Below are 21,636 nucleotides of genomic sequence, written 5' to 3' on the forward strand. Positions count from 1 at the left end.
TATGTTAAAGTTTAACATAATAAGACAAGTAGTACAGTTAGAAACTGTTTGTTTCGAGGTAATGTGAGAATGCTTAATGATTTGCAACCAACTTTCACATATTTTCTTACCTTTTCAAAACTTTTTCTCACTGACACCCCCCACAAAATTACAAAAGGAAAAAATGTTATTGCTTGCTACACTTTTGCTGTTCATGCAGTCAGACTCCAGCATCAGGCATGGTGTTTTAATTTGTTACTTCTTTACTACTAACTCTCTTCACACCACAGTTTGCAGATAGTATACACATATACCACTGAATGTACTTGCAAAAAATATTAATGTACAACATACAACATATAGTTGAAGAGATATGACATCGTAAGCATTTAGATGCATGAAAAACTAACTTTTGTATAAAATGGAGTGCAAATTACTCAGTTTGTATTCATCCAGTTTTTCATAATGAGAACACCTAGTGACTTCCAGCAAACTTTAAGCATAATTTCAAACCTTTCCTAAATTTTTCTTGCTTACTTGATAAATGCAAATATTTAACTCATTTGTAAAATCATCAGGCATTTTGTACATGGGAATTTCATTCTTTAAAGAATTGGGGGTTTACTGGTTTATAAATCATCACCACTCAATTTTAATTTGTCTTCTGATGGTAAGGAGGAGATTATGGCAGTGTTCATTACACATACCAGTTCTGCTGCATCAGACAGGAACGCTGTTTTTCCACATTATAACCCATTGCCAAAACTGAAAGGTTTAAGGTGCATGTACCACAACCTAATGAAATACTTTTTAGGGTAGTCAAAATGCATTACAAATCCTTAAGTTTTTAATACCTATCCTCATCTAGCTGGCAGTGGTTATTGGACTGATCTCGATTTTATTTTGTCCTCATACCTGATATATTGCTCATTAGACACACACTCTCTCTCTCTCTCTCTCTCTCTCTCTCTCTCTCTTTCTCTCTCCATTACCAAACTGATAGTTCTTTGATGTCTCAAAATGTGCCCTGCAGAGAGATCCCTTCCTTTTGTTAAGTTGTGCAGTGTATTTCAATTTTTCAACAATAGCGTTCAGTATCTCTTTGTTATTTGAATTTCCCATTTAATCTTCAGCATGCTTCTGTAGCTTCACATTGTAAAATCTTCTATTCTCATCCATCCCACACAAATACCTTTGGAAAAGACTAGCTAACAGCTAAACTGATATTAAAGGTTAACAAATTCCTCTTTTTTCCAGAAATGCTTTACTTGCTATTGCCAGTCTGCATTTTATATCCTCCTCACTTGCACCCTTATCAGTTATTTTGCTCCTCAAATGCAATACTCACCTACTAATTTAGTGACTCATTTCATAACCTAATTCCCACAGCCTCTCATGATTTAATTTGGCAACATTCCATTAGTGTCTCATTTCCTAGTTTAATTCCCTTAGTATCACCTTATAGGCTGTTTTCAAGACACTGTCCATTCCATTTAACGACTAATTTGCCATCTCTTGATAGAATTACAGTGTCATCATCATACCTCAAGTTCTTATTTCCTCTCCCAGAAATTTAATTCCCTTTCCATTTTGTCTTCATTTCCATCACAGATTGCTTGATCTACAGATTGAATTACATGGGAAATAGGCTACAACCCTGCCTCATTCCCTTTTTAGCTACAGATTCTCTATCATGTCCTTTGACTCATAACTGCTTATTGTAGACGACTATATGCTCCTTATCTGCTACTGCAGTTTTTCCCCTCTTTAAAAATTGTTACATTAGAAAAGAGAACTTCCTGCAATGACACATTACTGTGTCGAACAAACTAACCACAAAAGTTGTTGTTTGTGGAAGGTTGCATGTGGAGGGCTACGCTGGATGAACCACCAAGGTAAATTACAGCAAACTGCCCTTGATTCTACCCTATATGACCAAGTAGATGCTTGCTTACCTTATATCCTCTAAAGCTGTCTTGATATTCCCATTGAATTTCTTCTCTGTAGGCCACAGCTTCTGACATGCGATTGTAAACAATAATGTTTGAAATGGCTTTTGGGAATGGTACTACACAATAATGTCTCAATACTTGGGATGCAGACTCATTTATTAATTCAAACCACCACGGGCAAAAGACTTCCTTATCACAGTCAATGCTTTGATAGCCAATCTAAACTCATTAATCACAGTAACAATCGTGGAATCTGAATGTAACACTTTGAGCTCCACAATATTCATAAAATAATGCACAGTACCTATTTCCATGTTTCTTCAGTTAAATTACCATTTCATCAATTTAATTTTAACTTTCTTAAGTAAAATGAAGCACTTGTGATTAAAATGTGTTCACCTCATGTACAGCATAGCTATACTGCATTGAACATCATTTTGCTGTTTCCCACCTGGTTGCGCAGGGTGCACTTTCGTGATGGATCAACACTTAAATTAATTCTTTTGTTAATTTCTGTGGGTCAGTTTTTAATAATTGAAATTGTAATTGTACAGAATGTAAACAGTAACTGCTTACAGTATACCACAGTGGTGTAGTTGAAGTTTAGATGAACAAATTGCTAAAGGACTCTTGTGGTCTATCAGACTGGAAAACAACCTCAAATTGGTCTGCAAAAGCCACCTAACCTACAGTGCATGTGTGTCACAGGAGATTCAGGCAAAAAATGCTCCTTGAATATTAAAAACCCCGTGTTCTTGCACTTACAAAATGTAAAATTCATGTCTGTGTAAATTTTACTCCAAAATATTGTGAATTTTAACAGCATAAAATTAACAATTAAAATGTTTTGTTTGTATGGCCTTCTTACTATGAAACTATTGTGCTTGTAAGTGTTAAATTTAGACTGAATTGTAAATATAATTAATTTTTGCACAATGTTTACAGTAGTCTCTTTTCTTTTGCCCTTGTGGAAAAGTTTAAATTAATATGTTTAACAAAACACCCAACAAAACCAGTGGCTTAAGAGTGAGAGGCTATTGAAAATGCATGTGTGTTGTAGCTTAGGTTGCTTTTGTAGACCAGTTTTAAGTGTGATAGACCACAAGTGTCCTATATCAAGTTGTTCATATAGACTTCCCCTCCACCACAGTGATACATTATAAATTGTTTACAACCTCTATGGATATCAATATAGGTAAAGTCTTCAGCACTGTCAGATTGGTTTCTTAGCCAGTTAAACATTAATATTGGGAAGTTCTGACGTAATGTAAATACATTAGGAGTAAAGGGGAGCACTTACTAAAAGCAGAAGCACTGAATTGTTGAGAGGCAATCAGAAGTGCCTGTGAATGACTCAGTGCTTCTGCTGTTACGTGAGTCGTCTGCTTTACTCCTAAAGTATTTATATATTAATAATGGATGTTGTGCATCTTGGCACCAAATCTGATATTGAGTTGCCTTCGATCTGTCATTGCTCAAGGACAATGTAGCCTATTCACATTGTTCTCCCACATTCCCAGTCCATATGGCATAGAGTGGCTAACCTGTCCTTGCTACCGGCTTGCATAGCAACAACGGCATATGCAGTTCTACACAATATGATATATCACAGATTGCAGAGTAGCATAAATGCTAAAATACCTGGAAAATTTCAAAGAGTGTATTCCAGTCATTATTGTCAAAAGCTTTCTGATTGTAAATTATGCTGTGGAGACATATGTACCAAGTAAATGGATTAAACATAAAATGACCCTCCAGAGTTTAATATTAAAATTCAGAAGTGGCTGAAAAAACGGAGATTGTTGAACTCTCAGTTTAAAAAAGAGTGCGCAAATGGTGAAAAGCGAAAGTTAGTACAACTTCATGCATTCATAAGACGATCAGTGTACGAAGCATCCAACTACTTCCACCATCGTACCTTAGTGAAAGATCTTGCCAAGAATCCAAAAAAATTCAAGTCATACATAAAACTGCGAAGTGAGTCAAAGGCTTCTATCCAGTCACATGTCGGCCAGTCTAGGTTGGCAATAGACGACAGCAAAAGGGAGGATCATATAAACACGTGTTCGTTTGACTGTTGCAGACTCCCTCTTGGAAGACACATAAATTGGCATCCATGGTGTAGAGAAGCAACTGGAAAAAGTTGAAAACAAATAAGTTGCCAAGTCCAGATTCAGGTGACTCCTGTATATAAGAAAGATAAAAGAACAGACCCCCATAATTACAGACCAATATTCTTAACATCACTCTATTTGTGAGTGGTACAGGAAAAGAAATTATTAGTAGTGGTACAAGGTACCCTCCGCAATATACCGTACAATGGTTTTCGGAGTATGTATGTAGATATAAATGCAGAATCTACAAACACTGTAAACAGAAATTTTGCCTAAGTCGTATGGTCAATATTGTTTTGTACACCCTTGCATTTCTCCAGAACGCAAATTGATCTTCTCCATCACTGGCTTCTACCAGTTTTTGCTTCTACCAGTTTTTCCATTCTTTTGTAAATAATTCATTTCAGTATTTAGCTACCATGACATATTAAACTGCTAGTTCAGTAATATGCACTGTCAGCGTCTACATTCTTTGGAATTGGAATTATTTCAGCCTTCTTGAATCTTGAGATATTTGTCCAGGTTTACTAGTTTCATCTTCTCTGATTCTCCCAAATATTTAAATTCTTCTGAGATATTTCATGTTCTCCAGAAACATTGTTTTGAGTTAGGTCTTTCAATGGTCTATCAGATTCTTTTTGCAGTATCATATCTACCATCTCATCTTTTTTTCTTTCCCTACAATATTGTCTTTGAGTTCATTTCCCTTTAATAGACCTTCTAAATATACCAACAACTTTTCCTTCTTTGCTTTATACTGGCTTGCCATCTGAGCCCTTATTATTTATACAGCTGCTTCTCTTTTTCCCATATGTCTCTTTAATTTTCCTGTAGGTGGAATCTGTCTTGACCCTAATTATGCCTGGTTCTACAACCTTGCATTTGTCCTCTAACCATATCAGTTTACCCATTTTTCATTTTCTGTCAGTTTCATTTTTTAAACATATCTATTTCTTTTCATATGCTTCATTTGGTGCATTTTTTTAAATTAAATTCAGTCCCTTTTGTGTTATGCAAAGACTTCTACTGTACTTTGTATTTTTGTTGATTTGATTATCTTGTGCCTTCACTATTTCATCTTCTATTTTATTCCTGTTTTCTGTTTCCCTCAATCATTGTCTAATGCTCCCTTTCAAACTCAACTACTCTGGTTCTTTCAATTTGTCCAGATTCCATCTTAATTTTTTACGTTTTTGCAATTCATATCCAGTAAATTACAGCCACAGTTCACATATGGCTCTGGAGGTGTTTTGCATTTTCAAATCTGATTTTAGAAATAAATTTCTCACCCTTATATAAACAATATTGAGTCCAGTGTGCTAATCACTGTAGCATCTTGCTCGGTAGTTTATAGGTGGAGGAGTCAAACAATTGGCAGAGGGTACAAATTCATAATGACAGTGGTGGAATCTATGTCTACAGTAGGATGATTAGGTCAGGATCTGTTTTGAGGCTGTGTATGGCTCCCCTTTCTTCTGTGAAAAGATTGGTGTTCTTGGAAAGTAACTTGGGGGAGGAAGGTGAGGCAGTGTTGGAGGTAAGGAATTCCTGGAGGGGGCCACAAGCTGGTTGGGTGGGAGGTGGGAAGGATCATGGTTGGATGGTGGTTTGAACTGAGTAGGGCGAGGTTCAATGCTAGGATTAGACTGTCTTTGGGTGGAGGCAAAGAAGTGTTTCCATTGCAGGAGTTGAGAAAAAATAGGTAGCTCACTGGCAAGTCCAATCAGTTCTAGATTTGATGGGATGTGGCAAATCGAAAAGGTCAGCTAGGCAGGATCTGGGTGCAGTGAGGGGTTGATGATGAGGAGCACTGTTGGTAGGACAGGGGTTGGACAGTGGTGCCCCAAGATGGCAGTAGGATGTCGGCAGGTTGGATAACTTATGGAGGTGGTGTTTGGAATGCTCCTCTACATGTTGGAGAGCAAGGGATTCAGTTTCAAAGGTGTGACTATGTATTAGAGATTACACAGTAGCAGTATCTTGTGAAGGGACTAGAGGTTCTGGGATGCTTGTGTCGTGGAGAGGTCTTTCTTCAGTACCAGGTTTTTGAGGGACAGGGACTGATGGAATCTGAAAAGATGAAGGTCACTGTGAAAGGAGGAGTGGGATCCAGAAAAAGAAAATTTTGTGGTTATACTATTGGGAGGGGGGGGGGGGAGATTCTTTGTTTTAGGCAGCATTTAAAGAACAGGGTGTGGGACTGGGTTTTAATCAGGGAAAGGGATACTTTTCTGAACTAGTGCAAAAGATGGGACAGGAGTCCACTGTGGCAGGGATGGTGTTGGGGAAATGAGAAATGACGTAGGCAATGGGCATATGAAGGCGCTCCCCAAAAGCCGCAAACCCAACAAACCTAGACACTACATTGTAGCTGGGTATTGTGCCCCCACTGTAATAATTTCGGTTCTCATTGGCCAACACCTCCAACCAATTGCCCATAATCCCACATCAAAGATACCATCCACTTCCTTCATTGACTCTCCATCATCCCCCCCATCCCTTTATCTCCTGGATCACTATTCGTCACTGTTGATGTCACTTCCCTATACACCTACATCCCTCATGCTCATGGTCTTGCCACTATTAAATACCATCTTTCCCAACGTCCTTCAGACTCCAAACCCACTACCTCATTCCCTGTACACTTTACTTACTGTATCCTAACACACAACTATTTCTCCTTTGAAGGGTAGGTATACAAACAAGGCCATAACACAGCCATGGGCACTCACATAGCACCCTCATTTGTCGACCTGTTTATGGGCCATTTAGATGATATCTTCCTAGCTCCTCAAAACCCCAAACTCCTGCTCTGGTTCAGTTTCACTTTCATGATCTGGACTCAGGGCCAAGACATACTATCCTCATTCCTTCACAAACTCAACGCCTTCTCCCCCGTCCTTATCACCTAGTCTTCCTCCTCAACTCAGCATGCTACCTTCCTGGGCATTGACATCCCCTTCTCTGAAGGCTCCATTCACACATCTGTCCATGTTAAACACACCGACGACAAACAGTACCAACATTTTGACAGCTGAGATTGTTGCCACACCAAAAAGTCCTACCCATACAGTCTGGCCACACATGGACAGTGTATTTGCAGTGACAACAACTTTGTTGCGTAGTATGCTGAAGGTCTCACAACCAACCACTATCCCTCATACCTAGTCCACAAACAGATCTCCAGTGCCATATACCCACACATTCCAATCCTCTCACCTCCACCAACAAACAGCTACAAAGGAGTGCAACTGAACATCATCATTCGTCATGACTGTGGCCAAGAGCAAAGGGGTCCACTCTGTGGCACTACATGCAACTGAACATAACATGCTTGATTTCAATGCCTGCTTCACAACCTGGGCCATCTGAAGCCTTCCTTCCACCATCAGCTTTTCTGAACTGTGCAGATGGGAGTTATTTTAACAACACATTCTTTGCTTTTGAAATCATCCCATCCTTAACCTATAGGAACCTACTTTCACTCAAACTCCACCTCCACAGCCTCCCATTGCTGTGCCAGGCAGTCCTGTCCTGCCACTGTTTAACCCGTGGACTCTACACCAGACTGTGCTCATATCTTACCCGCAACCATGCCCTGCTATCTTCCCTCTTCCCCACTCCACTCCAGATTGCTGCTTTTGTTCAGTGGGACAGTTGCATTCTGGCTGGAGTAGCTAGAGGTAGCAGTCACATACATTTGATGTGTGCCTGTTTGTGTGAATGTGTGCGGGTTTTTTTTTTTTTTTTTTTTTTTTTTTTTTTTTTTTGAAGAAAGCTTTGGCTGAAAGCTCAATGTGTAACAGTTTTTTTTATTGTTCCTGTGTACACCACAGTGTGTCATCAGGGAAGATGAAAGTTCAAATCCACGTCCAGCCATTCAGATTAAGGTTTTCAGTGATTTCCCTAAAGTGTTCTACACAAATGTCGGGATAGTTCCTTTAGAAAGGGCACGACTGATTTCCTTCCCCATCCTTGACATAGTCTGAGCTTGTGCTCCATCTCCAATGACCTCGATGTCAATGGGTTGTTAAACCTAAGCTTCCTTCCATCCACCTTTAAATTTTGCCAGAGTGATCCCATCTCAGAAGCCTGACCTAACCTTCTGTCCCTGCTCAAAGCCTTAGACCCTTCCCAGAACCTCTCCCTGAATCTATTTCCCTTCTCACTCGTATGACACCCCAAACACCCATCTTCTACATGCTCCCCAAAATCCACACACCAGCAGTCTTGGATGCCCTATTGTAGCTGGTTGTTGTGCCCCCACTGAAAGAATTTTGGCCCTCACTGACCAACACCTCCAACAAATTGCTCAGAATCTAGCTGTCAAAGATACCTTCACCATCAAAGATTCCTTCACTGACTCTCCACTATCCCCCAATTCTTTTACGTCCTGGATCCCTACTCGTCAGTGTGGACACCACTTCCCTATACACCAAAACCCTCATGCCCATAGTTTTGCCACTATTGAACAGTACCTCTCCCAGTATGCTTCAGACTCCAAACCCACTACTTCATTTCTCAGAAACATTACTAGTTTCTTCCTAACACACAACTGCTTTTCCTTTCAAAGGAAGGTACATAAAAAAGCCCATAACACAGCTATGGGCACCTGCATGGCATCCTTGTGTGCCTATCTGTTTATGGGGTGTCTAAAGGAAACCTTCACAGCCTATGAAAACCCTAAGCCTCTGCTCTGGTTCAGGTACATTGATGATATCTACATGATCTGGACTCGTAGCCAAGACAACCTATCCTCATTCCTTCACAACCTCAACACCTTCTCCCCCCTCCACTTCACCAGGCTCTCTTCAGCTCTGCATGCCATCTTCCTGGAGGTTGACGTGCTCCTCTCTGATGGCTGGATCCACACCTCTGAATAGATGTGCTCCTCTTTGATGGCTTGATACACACCTCTGACCACATCAAACCCACCAACCATCAAAAGTACCTGTATTTCTACAGCTGCTCTCTTTTCCACAACAAAAAATCCCTCTCATGCAGCCTGGCCACCTGGGAGCTCCTTTGCTCAGTATGCGGAAAGTCTCACAAAGGCCTTCACAGACAGCCACTATCCCACAGACCTAGTACACAATTAGGTTTCCTGTGCAATATCCATACACATCCCCAGTCCTCCCACCACCTTTAACAACCAGCTACAAAGTAGTGCCCCCTTTGTCACCCAGTACCACCCTGGGCTGGAACAACTGAGCCACATCCTTCATCAAAGCTTTGATTATCTTTCATCAGTTACTGAAATAATGAACATCCTACCCAAGTTCCTTCTCAACCCTCCTAAAGTGGTTTTCCATCCCTATGTCACTCCCAGTTCTAACCCCTTGCCACAGGGATGTGATCTCTGCAAGTCCTTCCCAGTCCAGCCACCCAGCACTTCCTATTCCAGTCCTGTCACAGGCTTATTCTACCCGTCAGAGGCCTGTACACCTGAAAGTAGACATGTCAAATACCAACTCTGCTGCAATGATTGCAAAGCTTTCCACATTCTTATGATTACCAACCAGCTGTTCACCGGGATGAATGTCTGCCGCAAAACAGTGGACGAGACCAAAGTGAGCCACCTTGTGGGCCACAACATGCAGCTGAACGTAACATGCTTGATTTCAGTGTCTGTTTCCCAACCCGGACCATCTGGACCCTCCTCTCCACCACCCACTTATTTGAACTGCGCAGTTGGGAGTTATTCTTACAATACTTTCTCTGCTTTTGAAATTATCCTGTTCTCAACCTATGGTAACCTACTTTCACCCCACCTCCCTCCATACAGCCTTCTCGACACTGTGCCAAGCAGCCCTGTCCTGCCATGCCACAGTGCTCTTTTCTGCCCATGACCCATACTCTCTCTCTTCCCCTTCCCCACCCCACTCCGAATCGCTGCTTTCCTTCAATGCAACACTTGCATTCTGGCTGCAGTGACTGGAGATAGTGGTCATTTGTGCATGAGGTGTGCATGCTTGTGTGTGTGTGTGTGTGTGTGTGTGTGTGTGTGTGTGTGTGTTTTAAAGAAGGCTTTGGCTGAAAGCTCAATGTGGAACAGCCATTTCGTTGTGACTGTCTGTAACTCAATGTGTCATCTTTATTTACAATGAGTAGCAATATATCTTTTTCAATGTTGTTTATATTCCAACCTGGAGTTTCCACTGCTTGATTTTACCATTGTATAATATCTCAAACTTTCCTGTGTCTCCAGGTCTCTACCAAATATACAACCTTCTTTCATGATTTTTAAACTAACAAGGAGAAGTCCCAAGTGGTGGGATCAACTTTCTGAAACCACATGCACAGTTATATAAGTTAAGAAACTGGGTGTCGTACACTGTAGGCATTCATCTTATTGGGCCTTGTTTGCAGGCAAAAAATTGTAATTTTTTGTGATACTCAGCAGCATGAAAAAAGTCGTATTGTATGGACTGGTTGTATGGCAATAATAGGGTAAGGCCTTAGCATGCAGATGGTCAGGTGTTTTGAAACCCATCAGATATTTTAAATTTTGAAACTTCCTGGCAGATTAAAACTGTGTGCCCGACCAAGACTCGAACTCGGGACCTTTGCCTTTCGCGGGCAAGTGCTCTACCATCTGAGCTACCGAAGCACAACTCACGCCCGGTACTCACAGCTTTACTTCTGCCAGTACCTCGTCTCCTACCTTCCAAACTTTACAGAAGCTCTCCTGCGAACCTTGCAGAACCTTCTGCAAGGTTCGCAGAAGAGCTTCTGTAAAATTTGGAAGGTAGTAGACGAGGTACTGGCAGAAGTAAAGCTGTGAGTACCGGGCGTGAGTTGTGCTTCGGTAGCTCAGATGGTAGAGCACTTGCCCGCGAAAGGCAAAGGTCCCGAGTTCGAGTCTCGGTCGGGCACACAGTTTTAATCTGCCAGGAAGTTTCATATCAGCGCACACTCCGCTGCAGAGTGAAAATCTCATTCTGGATTTTAAATTTTATTTATTTTTTGCTGAAATGACTTTGATCATTATTTTTATTCAATTAATTTGTTTAAATGTATTTTTTATTTCTGTTCCTTTGTCACATCATTTGATTATTCTATCAATTTAAATGTATTTTTTATTTCTGTTCCTTTGTCACATCATTTGATTATTCTATCAATTTCTTCATTTGCTGTCATTTTTCTTACTGTCATTCCTTTTCTGCCTGTAATCTTTGTTCATGTGATTTTAATTAAATTTATGTATTGTTGTTGTGTGGTCTTCAGTCCAGAGACTGGTTAGAGGCAGCTCTCCATACCATTTCCCTTTTTAAATTTTCTAACCTACCTGCCCGATTAACGGATCTGACATTCCTTGCTCTGATCCATAGAACGCCAGTTTTCTTTCTCCTGGTAATGACGTCCTCTTGAGTAGTCCCCACCCAGAGATCCGAATGGGGGACTATTTTACCTCAGGAATATTTTACCCACGAGGACGCCATCATCATTTAACCGTACAGTAAAGCTGCATGCCCTCGGGAAAAATTACGGCTGTAGTTTCCCTTTGCTTTCAGGTGTTCGCAGTACCAGGATAGCAAGGCCATTTTGGTTAGTGTTACAAGGCCAGGTCAGTCAGTCATCCAGACTCTTGCCCCTGCAACTACTGAAAAGGCTGCTGCCCCTCTTTGGTTTTTTATTTATTATTTTTTTTTTTTCTCACATGTAATTTTGCATCCCCCCCTCTCTGTTTATTTGTTTCCCTTTTTAGCACTTTTTAAGGTGTGACATACATCAATAAACATTTTGCTAAGCAATTTGGAGCCTAGCCTGTTTAGATGAAGGCCATCTATCGCCAGGCATTTGTTACACAAGAGCTTGTTTGGGTCTATAAATATTGGTATGGTGGTAGTGGTAGTGACCATTTTACAGAAATGCCAAGTATCTCAGCAGATTTGCCTTCTACACTAGAATTCTCATCTAATTGGAAGAAGGAACCTTGCTTTTGAACTGAATGTATAGCACTTGAAAATAATTGGGTTAAAGCTTACCTGGAGAAATTTTAGCTCCTTGGGCAGTTAATAACCATTATACAAGTAACTGGATAGATTAAAAAATCCACTCACCAAGTGACAGCAGGAGAATATACATATAAAAAAATTCAGTCCACAAGCTTTCATAGCCAGTGGCTCCTTCTTGTGGCAGAAATGTTGACAGGGAAGGGAAGGGAGCGAAGAAAAAGGACTGTTGAGGTTTAGGAAATGGGGTAGAGTTTGAACAAGTCCCATGCCATTTTCCTTGACATTGATCTCGTCCTCAATGAAGGTCAGCTACACGCTTCTGTTCACATTAAACCTACTAACAAACGTCAGTACTTATGTTTTAACAGTTGCCATCCTTTCCGTGTCAAACATTCCCTCCCACATAGCCTTGGCATTTGTAGCAAACATATTTTTGTAATGCAGACTTTTTACAGCAGTATACCTCAGCCTTCACTGTATGTAATTACCCCACAAGCCTAGTTCAAAAGCAGATTTTGTGGGTCATCACATCCGATCCTGGTGCCACTGATCTCTCCAAAAGCAGCTTAGAAGTACACCTTGTATTACTCAGTATGATCCTAGTCTTGAATTTATCTCCCTAAAATCATGCCCTGAAATGGGGTCCATTCTGTTTGAGATTTTTCCCACCACTCCTAGAATAGCTTTCTGTCACCCTCCGATCCCCAGGATATACTTGTCAGACCATATGCTGCTCCTGTACCCATCTCCCTACCTTATGGCTCCTGCCCCTGTGACCATCCCACTGCAAAACTTGCCCTGTGCACCATCACCTATATCAGCCCTGTAACTGGCAAAACATGTACTATCAAAGGGAAAGCCACCTACGATATGACGCATCATATACTTGCTGTTATGTGAACACTGTTTGGCCTTTTACATCAACATGACTACTACCAAGTTATTGTTTAGGATGAATGGGCATAAAACAAGGATGTGTTGTGACACCACACAATATCCTGTTGCAGAATGTGCTCTACAACATGACATTCATGGCCTTGTTTCTTGTTTCACCACACTTGTCATCTGAATTCTTCCCCCAGACATCAGTTTCTCAGAACTCCAAAGGTGCAAATAATTCTTGCCACCCACCTGGCCTTAATTTATGTTAATTTCTTCAGACTCAGCATTTCTTCACAGTAACTATTCCTGTCTTCACTCCCTATTAGTTTTCTACATCTTTCATTTTCTGACCTGTCTATCTTTTGCCATCGCTCCTCCCACCTGTATCGCATAAAATGCACTTAGCTTTTCACTCTTATTAACTTGTGCACAGTATTTTAGCAGTAATCTCTGTCTTGCATATTACCTCATCTTCCATCTTTAAGCTCTCAGGTTTTTTTAATCTCGTTCAGTGCAGTCCTCGCCAATCAGCCTTTCGTTCTCATCCCATCCGTTAAGTCTCCCCTATGCGTGGTTCTGGACAACTTTTCCAAACTGAAAAGTCTTACCCTTTTTCTAAATGTCACCAGTCATTTTCCTTTACCTCTCTTCCGTGCCCCTTCACCCTCCTGCCAGGAGGAGCCACTGATCCCGATAGCTTGTAAACTGTAATACCTTTTGTATGTATTTTCTCCTTTCTTTAATAAATGACCAATATATGAATGACAATAGGAGAGGTTTTGAACTACCTCCCACTGATATGCTGAAGGACAGTGTACAGGGAAGGGACCTTCTTACTGGTGAAAATGTAAATAGTGGGTTGACTTATCGTAACAGACGTATACATGTACTTAAACATACAGTAAAAGTGTTTGCTATTACTACACATAGCCGAGGAAAAGTATTAATGGAAAAGATATATTTCTTGCCTACTATGGAAATTTATTATGCATGAAAGTATTTAAAATTTATAAAATTGCATTCTGTAATTGAAAATAAAGTTGTTTTTAACTGCAAGCCATGTCACTATATTTCTGTTAATATCTTTTGTAATGGTTTCAGCTGAAAAATATGAGGAATCATATGAAACGTATGACAGTGTCCTTCATTGGCTTGCTTCTGATGATGGCTTGAAATCTCATGTTCTTGTTGCTATGGCAACAATGGCTTATAAATTCCAGGGAGTTGAAGACTCAAAGACATTGCTGTTACAAAGGTAAACACTTTTTCCCTGAGAAATATGTACCTAGAGGAGGGTGAAAGTTTGAATTTTTTCTTACACCACATAGATACAAATTTCAGGGAAGTTTTACATTAAAATTGTAAATAATAATACCCTGTTTGTTCCAGTGCACAACTAAAACCACCATCAGTTGAAGGATATTTTGCTTTATGTGCTCTTGGAATGCTCAATGAAGATCTGAACTTGACAGAAGTTGTTCTAAAGGAACTTGTTAGCTATGATGATGATCCAAATTATGTTATGCATATTGCAGTTTTCAGAGCATACATGCATTTTATTCAGGTAAAGTAAGACATTTACAACTACCACAACTGTCTGTTGTAGTGACAAAAATATTCAGTCATTTTTATAGTTGAAAATGTAAATGTTTCAGAGACGCACAGTTGAATCGAAGCGCAGCCTGAGTGGTGCCGTTCATCGTCATCCTGGCGAAGCATCACTGTGGTTGTCTCTTGCCCTGATGTTGCTGCATCTTTATCCTCGTTGCAATCCTGCCGGAGCTGCACAGTGTGCGCAGGTTGCACTCAGTCTTGGTCGTGGAAGCATGGATGTTTCTAAGGTCAGTTGACAAAGGTGTGATAAGTTTAGTGGTACACTTGGGTTCAAGTGTTTTTAACTGTAGAACAATATTGTCTGGTCTGTTACAGAAATCTGCCAATTTCCACTCCACCAGACTTCTCTCCTTCTACAAAACCCTGCAGTTATCCACCCCTCATGTTTCCTTGGATGGTATCATCCGCCAAGCCAACTTCAGACTGCAGCAACATAAAAGACTTCATCTCAAAAAGCTATCACACGTTCTCCTAAACTACCTCAACAGTGGTGTTTACCTTCCTGTCCCTCTGCACCTCCCCAAACAGCCACACCTTCAGTCACCACTCCTCTCATACAAACCAAGCTTGGCCAACCTCTTTAACATCTCACAGTCTACACCACTGCCTCCCAGACCAATAGTAACTCATAATGACAAGGACCAGTCACTACAGTACAGAGTTCTCAACCTCTCATATAAAGCTCTCTCCCCTCCTGAATTTACTGTACTATCCAAGGGTTTCACTTTCAGCCTTAATGCTGCCTTTAATCGTGGTGCTTTGGTGAAGGACCTAGTTTCCTTTACACTTAATCTCAACCGGAAATATCACTTTTCAGCCCAATCCCAAAACTTTTGCAAGAGCAAACCTGGCATTAAGCACTGCCTTGAACAGTTCTGACCACAATCAAACTTGATCCACCACAGTTAACTCAAAATTATCCCTTCCAAGCCTTCCTCACATCCAGCATTGCTTCACAACCCTTCCTCAGGTTCCTACAATATAACCCTAACCTGCAGAACTCCAGGCTCTGTGTTCACTAAAAGTTGATGGCTCCATCATTATCCTCCCAGCAGACAAAGGATCTACCACTGTGGTACTTGACTGACAGGAGTATGTTAGTGAAAGTCTATGCCAGCTGCTGTCTGACATTTCTGCATACAGCATCTGCCATCAAGATTCTATCCTTGTGATTCAAACTGACCAGGAGATCCTCCTAAAAGCCTGAAGCCCCTCACAAGGACTTACACCGCAATCCATAGAATTTCTTACCCCACTGAAACCAAACAGCCACATCTTTTACCTTCTTCGTAAGATCCGCAAACCCAGTCATCCTGGCCACCCTATAGTTGCCGGTTTCAAAGCACCCACCAAACATATATGTGCCTTAGTTGATCAATCCCTGAAACCCATAGTACAATGACTTCCCTCTTATATAAAAGATACCAACCATTTCCTAGAGCATCTGAAATCTGTGCCCATCCCACTCCCACCACATGCCTTGCATGTCACCATTGATGCTATCTCCCTCTATACCAACAGCCCCCGTGTACATGATGTTGTCCACTGCCGAACATTTCCTCAGTCAGTGCCCACCTGATTCCAAACCTATGACATCCTTCTTTCTGTCCTTAATTAACTTTGTACTTACCAACAAATACTTCACCGTTGAGTCAGACATACAAACAAATCACAGGTATGACCATGGGAACCAGGATGGCTCGTACCTATGCCAACCTTTTCATGGGTCACTTGGAGGGTCTTTCCTGGGATCCAAAAGCCTTCAGCCTCTGGTTTGGTTTAAATACATTGATGACATCTTTGCCATATGGACTCATGGTGAGGTTGACTTGTTAAAATTCCTAGAATCTGTAAATACCTTCTCCCAATCAAATTTCATGTAGTCCTATTCCAAATCCCTTGCCTTTCCTTGATGTTGATATCATCCTCACCAAAGGCCAGCTACACACTACTGTCCATATTAAACCTACTAACAAACAACAGTAATTACATTTTCACATTTGTCATTCTTTCCATCTCAAACGTTCCCTCCCATGCAGCCATGGAATTCGAGGCAAACATATTTGTTCAAATGCACATTCTTTACATCAATACACCCCATTCTCACCCCACCAGCCTAGTTCAAAAGCAAATTTCCCAGGCCATCACATTTGGCACTGCTGGTCCCTGCAAAGACAACTTCAGAGAACACCAATTTGTCACTCAGTATTATCCTGGTTATCCTGGTCTTGAATCTATTAATCAGCTACTTCGACAGGGCCATGACTTCCTAAAATCATGCTCTGAAATGAGATCAATTCTGTCTGAGATTTTGCCCAGCACACGTAAAATAGCTTTCCGTCGCCCTCCCAATCTTCGCAATAATCTTGTCAGGCCCTATGCTCCTTCTGCACCCACCTCCCTACCCTATGACTCCCACCCTGCGACTGTCCCCACTGCAAGACTTGCCCTATGCACCCTTCTACCACCACCTACACCAACCCCTTAACTGGCAAAACGTGTACTATCAAATGGAGTGCCAACCGTGAAACGACACATCATATACCAGCTGTTATGTAAACACAGTTAGGCCTTTCACATTGGCGTAACTACCATCCAGTTACCAGTCAGGATGAATGGACACAGCAGAGGAGTGTATACCAGCAACAAACAACATGACAGTCATGATCTTGGTGCCTGTTTCACTACAAATGCCATCTGGATTCTTCCTCCAGACACCAGTTTCTCAGAACTCCACTTGTGGTAAATAGCACTACAACATGTCCTTGGTTCTTACCACCCACCTGGCCTTCATTTATGTTGATTCCTCCCATCTCAGCATTTCTTCACAGTAATTACTCCTTTCTTCACACCATTTTAATTTTCTACATCTTTCATTTTCTGACCTGTGTATTTTTTGCCATCCCTCCTCCCACCACTGTTACATAGAGTACACCTAGCTTTTCACTCTTAGTGGCTTGTGTGCAGTGTTTTGGTAGTAATCTCTATCTTGCATTTTACCCTGTCTACCACCTTTAAGCTCCGAGGTTCTCAAATCTCGTCCTGTGCAGTCCCCAACAATCAGTTGTTCCGTCTCATCCCATCCAGTAATTCTTCCCTGACCTGCGATTCTGGGTGACCTTGCCAAAATAATGTACCCCTTTTCCTATACCTCTCCACACCTTTTTCTTCACCACCTCTCATCCTTCTCCATCAGCTCTTCTTCTGGCAGGTGGAGGAGCAACTGGCTGTGAAATCTTTCATAAGTTAAACCTCTCTCTCTCTCTCTCTCTCTCTCTCTCTCTCTCTCTGTGTGTGTGTGTGTGTGTGTGTGTGTGTGTGTGTGTGTGTGTGTCTATAGATATATTTAGATTTAGTTTCCATAACAGTGCACAAAAATTTAACAGAACATAGAGGATGCTGAACAATTTGAGGTAGGGAACCTGGGGTCAGAGAAGCCATCTTGAGAAGACAATAGTAATAAAACCACATTACTGTGGATTTCTTTATTTACATTAGTTACTGTTAACTGCAAATACCATCATTGAAACAGTGATGGTATTTGTACCGTATCTTACAAAACGTCTGAAACTGATGGCCATCAACATCCAATGCATGGATGACATCAGCGAACAAGTTTCTGACACACCTTGATAAATATTGATGTGTTTTGGATCACATAACAGGCAGCTACAATCCTGGCAACTAATTCCATATCCGTAGCCACTAGGGTCTCGAACACAAGTGACTTTAGATATCCCCATAGGAAATAATCAAGGGGATTCAGGTCAGGTGACCTCGCAGGCCATGGAATAGGACCTCCCTTTCCAATCCAGCGACCAGGAAAAACCACATTGAGATGGTTGCAGACATCCCCACTGAAGTGAGGCAGTGTACTCTACTGTTGTTGATTCATAGCACATTTTGTCATGGGACAATGCAAATATGATACAACAGAGCCACCTTATGGACAATTAGTGTAAACAAAACTAGCATCATGACTTCCTAGTAATCAGGCCCATTGTCTTTGCTTTCTTGCGTGAAATAAAGAACATGCATACAAATAAACAGCACAGTATGTGTAAACTTTTATGCATGTTAGTTGTACATACACTGGAAAACAGTAATGCTAGACAAATCAGTAGAGAAGTTTACTTCAATATCTCCTTACGCTGGCGTCTCCGATCCCAGGTTCCCTGCATCAAATTGTTCAGTGGAGCATTCTCTATGTCCTGTTGCATTTTTGCATGCTCTTACGGAAAACATCATATGTATATAACAATGAAAACAATTATTGACAAAATTATTTAATTGGATAGATAAAAAATCTACTCGCCAAGTGGCGGCAGAACACACACCCAAGAAACTATTGTAATTGGCAACCGTATGGGATGAAAAGGAAAGACTGACTGACTGGGGACTGCATTGGATGAGATTCGAAAATCACGTCCGATGCATTCCCCAATAATCAGTCTTTCCTTCTCATCAACTAAAAAGGACTTGCAATATGGCGACCGAACTCCTCCGAATGGGGCCTCCCAGCCAACAATGCCATACGACCATTTCATTCATTTCATCCCGTACAATATGTCTCCCCTGACCTGTGGTTTTGGATGACTTTCCCAAAATCTACCCCTTTTCCTAGACCTCTCCAGTCCTTTTCCTTTACCCTTCTTCCTTCCCCTTCATCCCTTCTACCTGAAGAAGGAGCCACTGGCTCCAAAAGCTTGCCAATTACAACAGTCTTCTATGTGTGTGTTCTGCCGCTGCTTGGTGAGTAGATTTTTTAGCTATCCAATTAAATAATTTTACACACACACACACACACACACACACACACACACACACACACACAGACAGAGAGAGAGAGAGAGAGAGAGAGAGAGAGAGAGAGAGAGAGAGAGACTAAGACTGACTGGAAGCAGTTTTGGCAGATTGGACACAATCCTCATATAACTAAATATGTTGTGAAAGGACAATTACTGAACAATTTTCTTGTTTCAGGTCATGTCATTGGTGAGCTTAAGCCACTTGCTTTCTGGAAAAGCTAAAGCCAGTCTAAGTAGCTCACAGAAAGCAGTCCACATGTTTCCTGACATACCTGAAAACTGGGTAGTGCTTATAGCATCATTTTTACCATGGTGCATTTTGAGCAGCTCTTGTCAGAGCTTGCACTGGATGAAGCAGTTAATAGGACACGTTCGCCGAAAAATGGAAGCTTCGAGGCAAATGAACAAGTGGCTCAGTAGCCATGAGCGCAAGGTTACACTGCTTGCTGAGGAGTTCACAGTCAAAGCATAGGCTTGGTATCTGTCTTCCAAATGAATTGTGATAAAAGGTGGTGCTTTAACTTTTTTGTTTGATGTGTATACTGAAGTGCACTTTGAAGAAAACACCAATGTTTAAAAGAAAGAAGACTGAAACTCTTATTTATGCAGTACAAGCATTTAATATCAAATGTTTTATGAATGTACTTTAATAAAGACCTTTGTCTAAGCCACTACCTATACAAGAAGTATTTTATTGCTCATGACTAAAGTAAAATAAAGAGCGATTGGAATAGCACTGAACTTTTTCAGACCTGATCCTAACCAGATCTCCCATGGGTTTTTACTACTTGGCACAGGGTGATGAATATTTTTAAGGAAAACTATGTATGTCTTATCAGTTGGACCAATCAATGTTAATGTAAGGCACAAAGAAATGCTGCGCAGAGTGGCCGCGCAGTTTGATGCTCCATGTCACAGACAACGTGGCCTTCCCCGCCGGAGGTTTGAGTCCTCCCTCGGGCATGGGGGTGTGTGGCGTTCTTAGCATAAGTTAGTTTACGTAGTGTGTACGTCTAGGGACCAATGACCAGTTTGGTCCCTAAGGAATTCATGCATATTTGAACACAGGAAATTCCTCCCAGAGACCGAGCAAGGTGGCGCATTGGTTAGCACACTGGACTCGCATTTGGGAGGACGATGGTTCAATCCCGCGTCCGGCCATACAGATTTAGGTTTTCTGTGATTTCCCTAAATCGTTCCTGGTAAATGCCATGATGGTTCCTTTGAAAGGGCACGGCCGACTTCCTTCCATGTCCTTCCCTAAACCGATGAGACCGATGACCTCGCAGTTTCGTCTCTTCCCCCAAAACAACCCAACCCAACCCTCCCAGAGATGAAACAATTAAAATTCTACTAGCTCAGCTGTCAAAGCATTCACAACATAATCCCATAGTTTGAAGCAGTGCTAAAAGGCAGCAGAACTCTCTATTACTAGATACAAAAACCTGGCTCACGCCCATAATTGATAGTAGTGAAATTTTTGGGGTAAATTTAAGCGTATATCAAAAGGATGGGCAAATGAGAAACAGAGGTGGTGTATTCGTCACAGTAGACAGTACGTATACATCCATTGACAGACGATTTGCAGCTGTGTGAGAGATTATTTGGACAAGATTAAGTATCAAGGTTGGGCATAAACTTGTAATTGGGTCCTTCTTTGACCACCAGGCTTGTATCAAAATGGAATAGAAAACCTCAACTCATTAATAAAAATGTCCCACAATCACATTGCTGTCATTAAAATATCTGGTAGATGTGGTACTGCTGCAGCTTGAAAATATTGGATATGCATATATTTTCAATGTAATATCATTATTGGAGAAAACTTAAATATATCAGCCATCAAATGAGAGAACTAAAAGTTTTGTAAGTTGCAGGCATGACGAGATCCTGCAGTATAATATTAAATGCTCTCTGACAGCTAATTCAAACAAACAGTTCATGTTGGAAATGTCTCATGGCAACAAATAGACTTGACCCCTTTGAAGATAGCCATGTTGAAACTGGTGTCAGTGTCCATCAGGCAGTTGAAGCAATAATGATTACTAAAGTCTATATTTATATATCACACTGACACTGGCAAGATGTTGCTCGCAGAGGTTCCAAGACTCTTGAAAATGTTTTAATATATTTATTTCGTGTGATATAATTGCAAATTAATAATTTTATGATTTTTTTTTTCCTTTACTTGTACTTTGAAACCTAGCTTCTTGCCAAATTTTATGATTCTACATCAAGCAGAAGTACCTATGGGTTTCAACAAGTGAGTTTTTGAGTATCAAAATTTGTGATGTAAATGGCACATTTTTGATTGCATTGACTTAGAGGG

General features: G+C 41.0%; 1 protein-coding gene across 1 annotated transcript in view; it reads left to right on the top strand.

The window, feature by feature from the left end:
- LOC126481063 (tetratricopeptide repeat protein 37) overlaps positions 1 to 20,043 on the top strand; it is a 158,445-nt gene extending 138,402 nt beyond the window's left edge. The window contains exons 17-20 of the mRNA XM_050104546.1: positions 13,987 to 14,140; positions 14,275 to 14,449; positions 14,541 to 14,726; positions 19,483 to 20,043. Coding sequence (XP_049960503.1) covers positions 13,987 to 14,140; positions 14,275 to 14,449; positions 14,541 to 14,726; positions 19,483 to 19,779 — 812 coding nt within the window. The 3' untranslated portion in view covers positions 19,780 to 20,043. The remainder of the gene's footprint in view (positions 1 to 13,986; positions 14,141 to 14,274; positions 14,450 to 14,540; positions 14,727 to 19,482) is intronic.
- Positions 20,044 to 21,636: the final 1,593 nt, after the last annotated feature.

Source organism: Schistocerca serialis, chromosome 5 (genome assembly GCF_023864345.2).
Source record: "Schistocerca serialis cubense isolate TAMUIC-IGC-003099 chromosome 5, iqSchSeri2.2, whole genome shotgun sequence".
In the NCBI taxonomy this organism is placed as follows: domain Eukaryota; kingdom Metazoa; phylum Arthropoda; class Insecta; order Orthoptera; family Acrididae; genus Schistocerca; species Schistocerca serialis.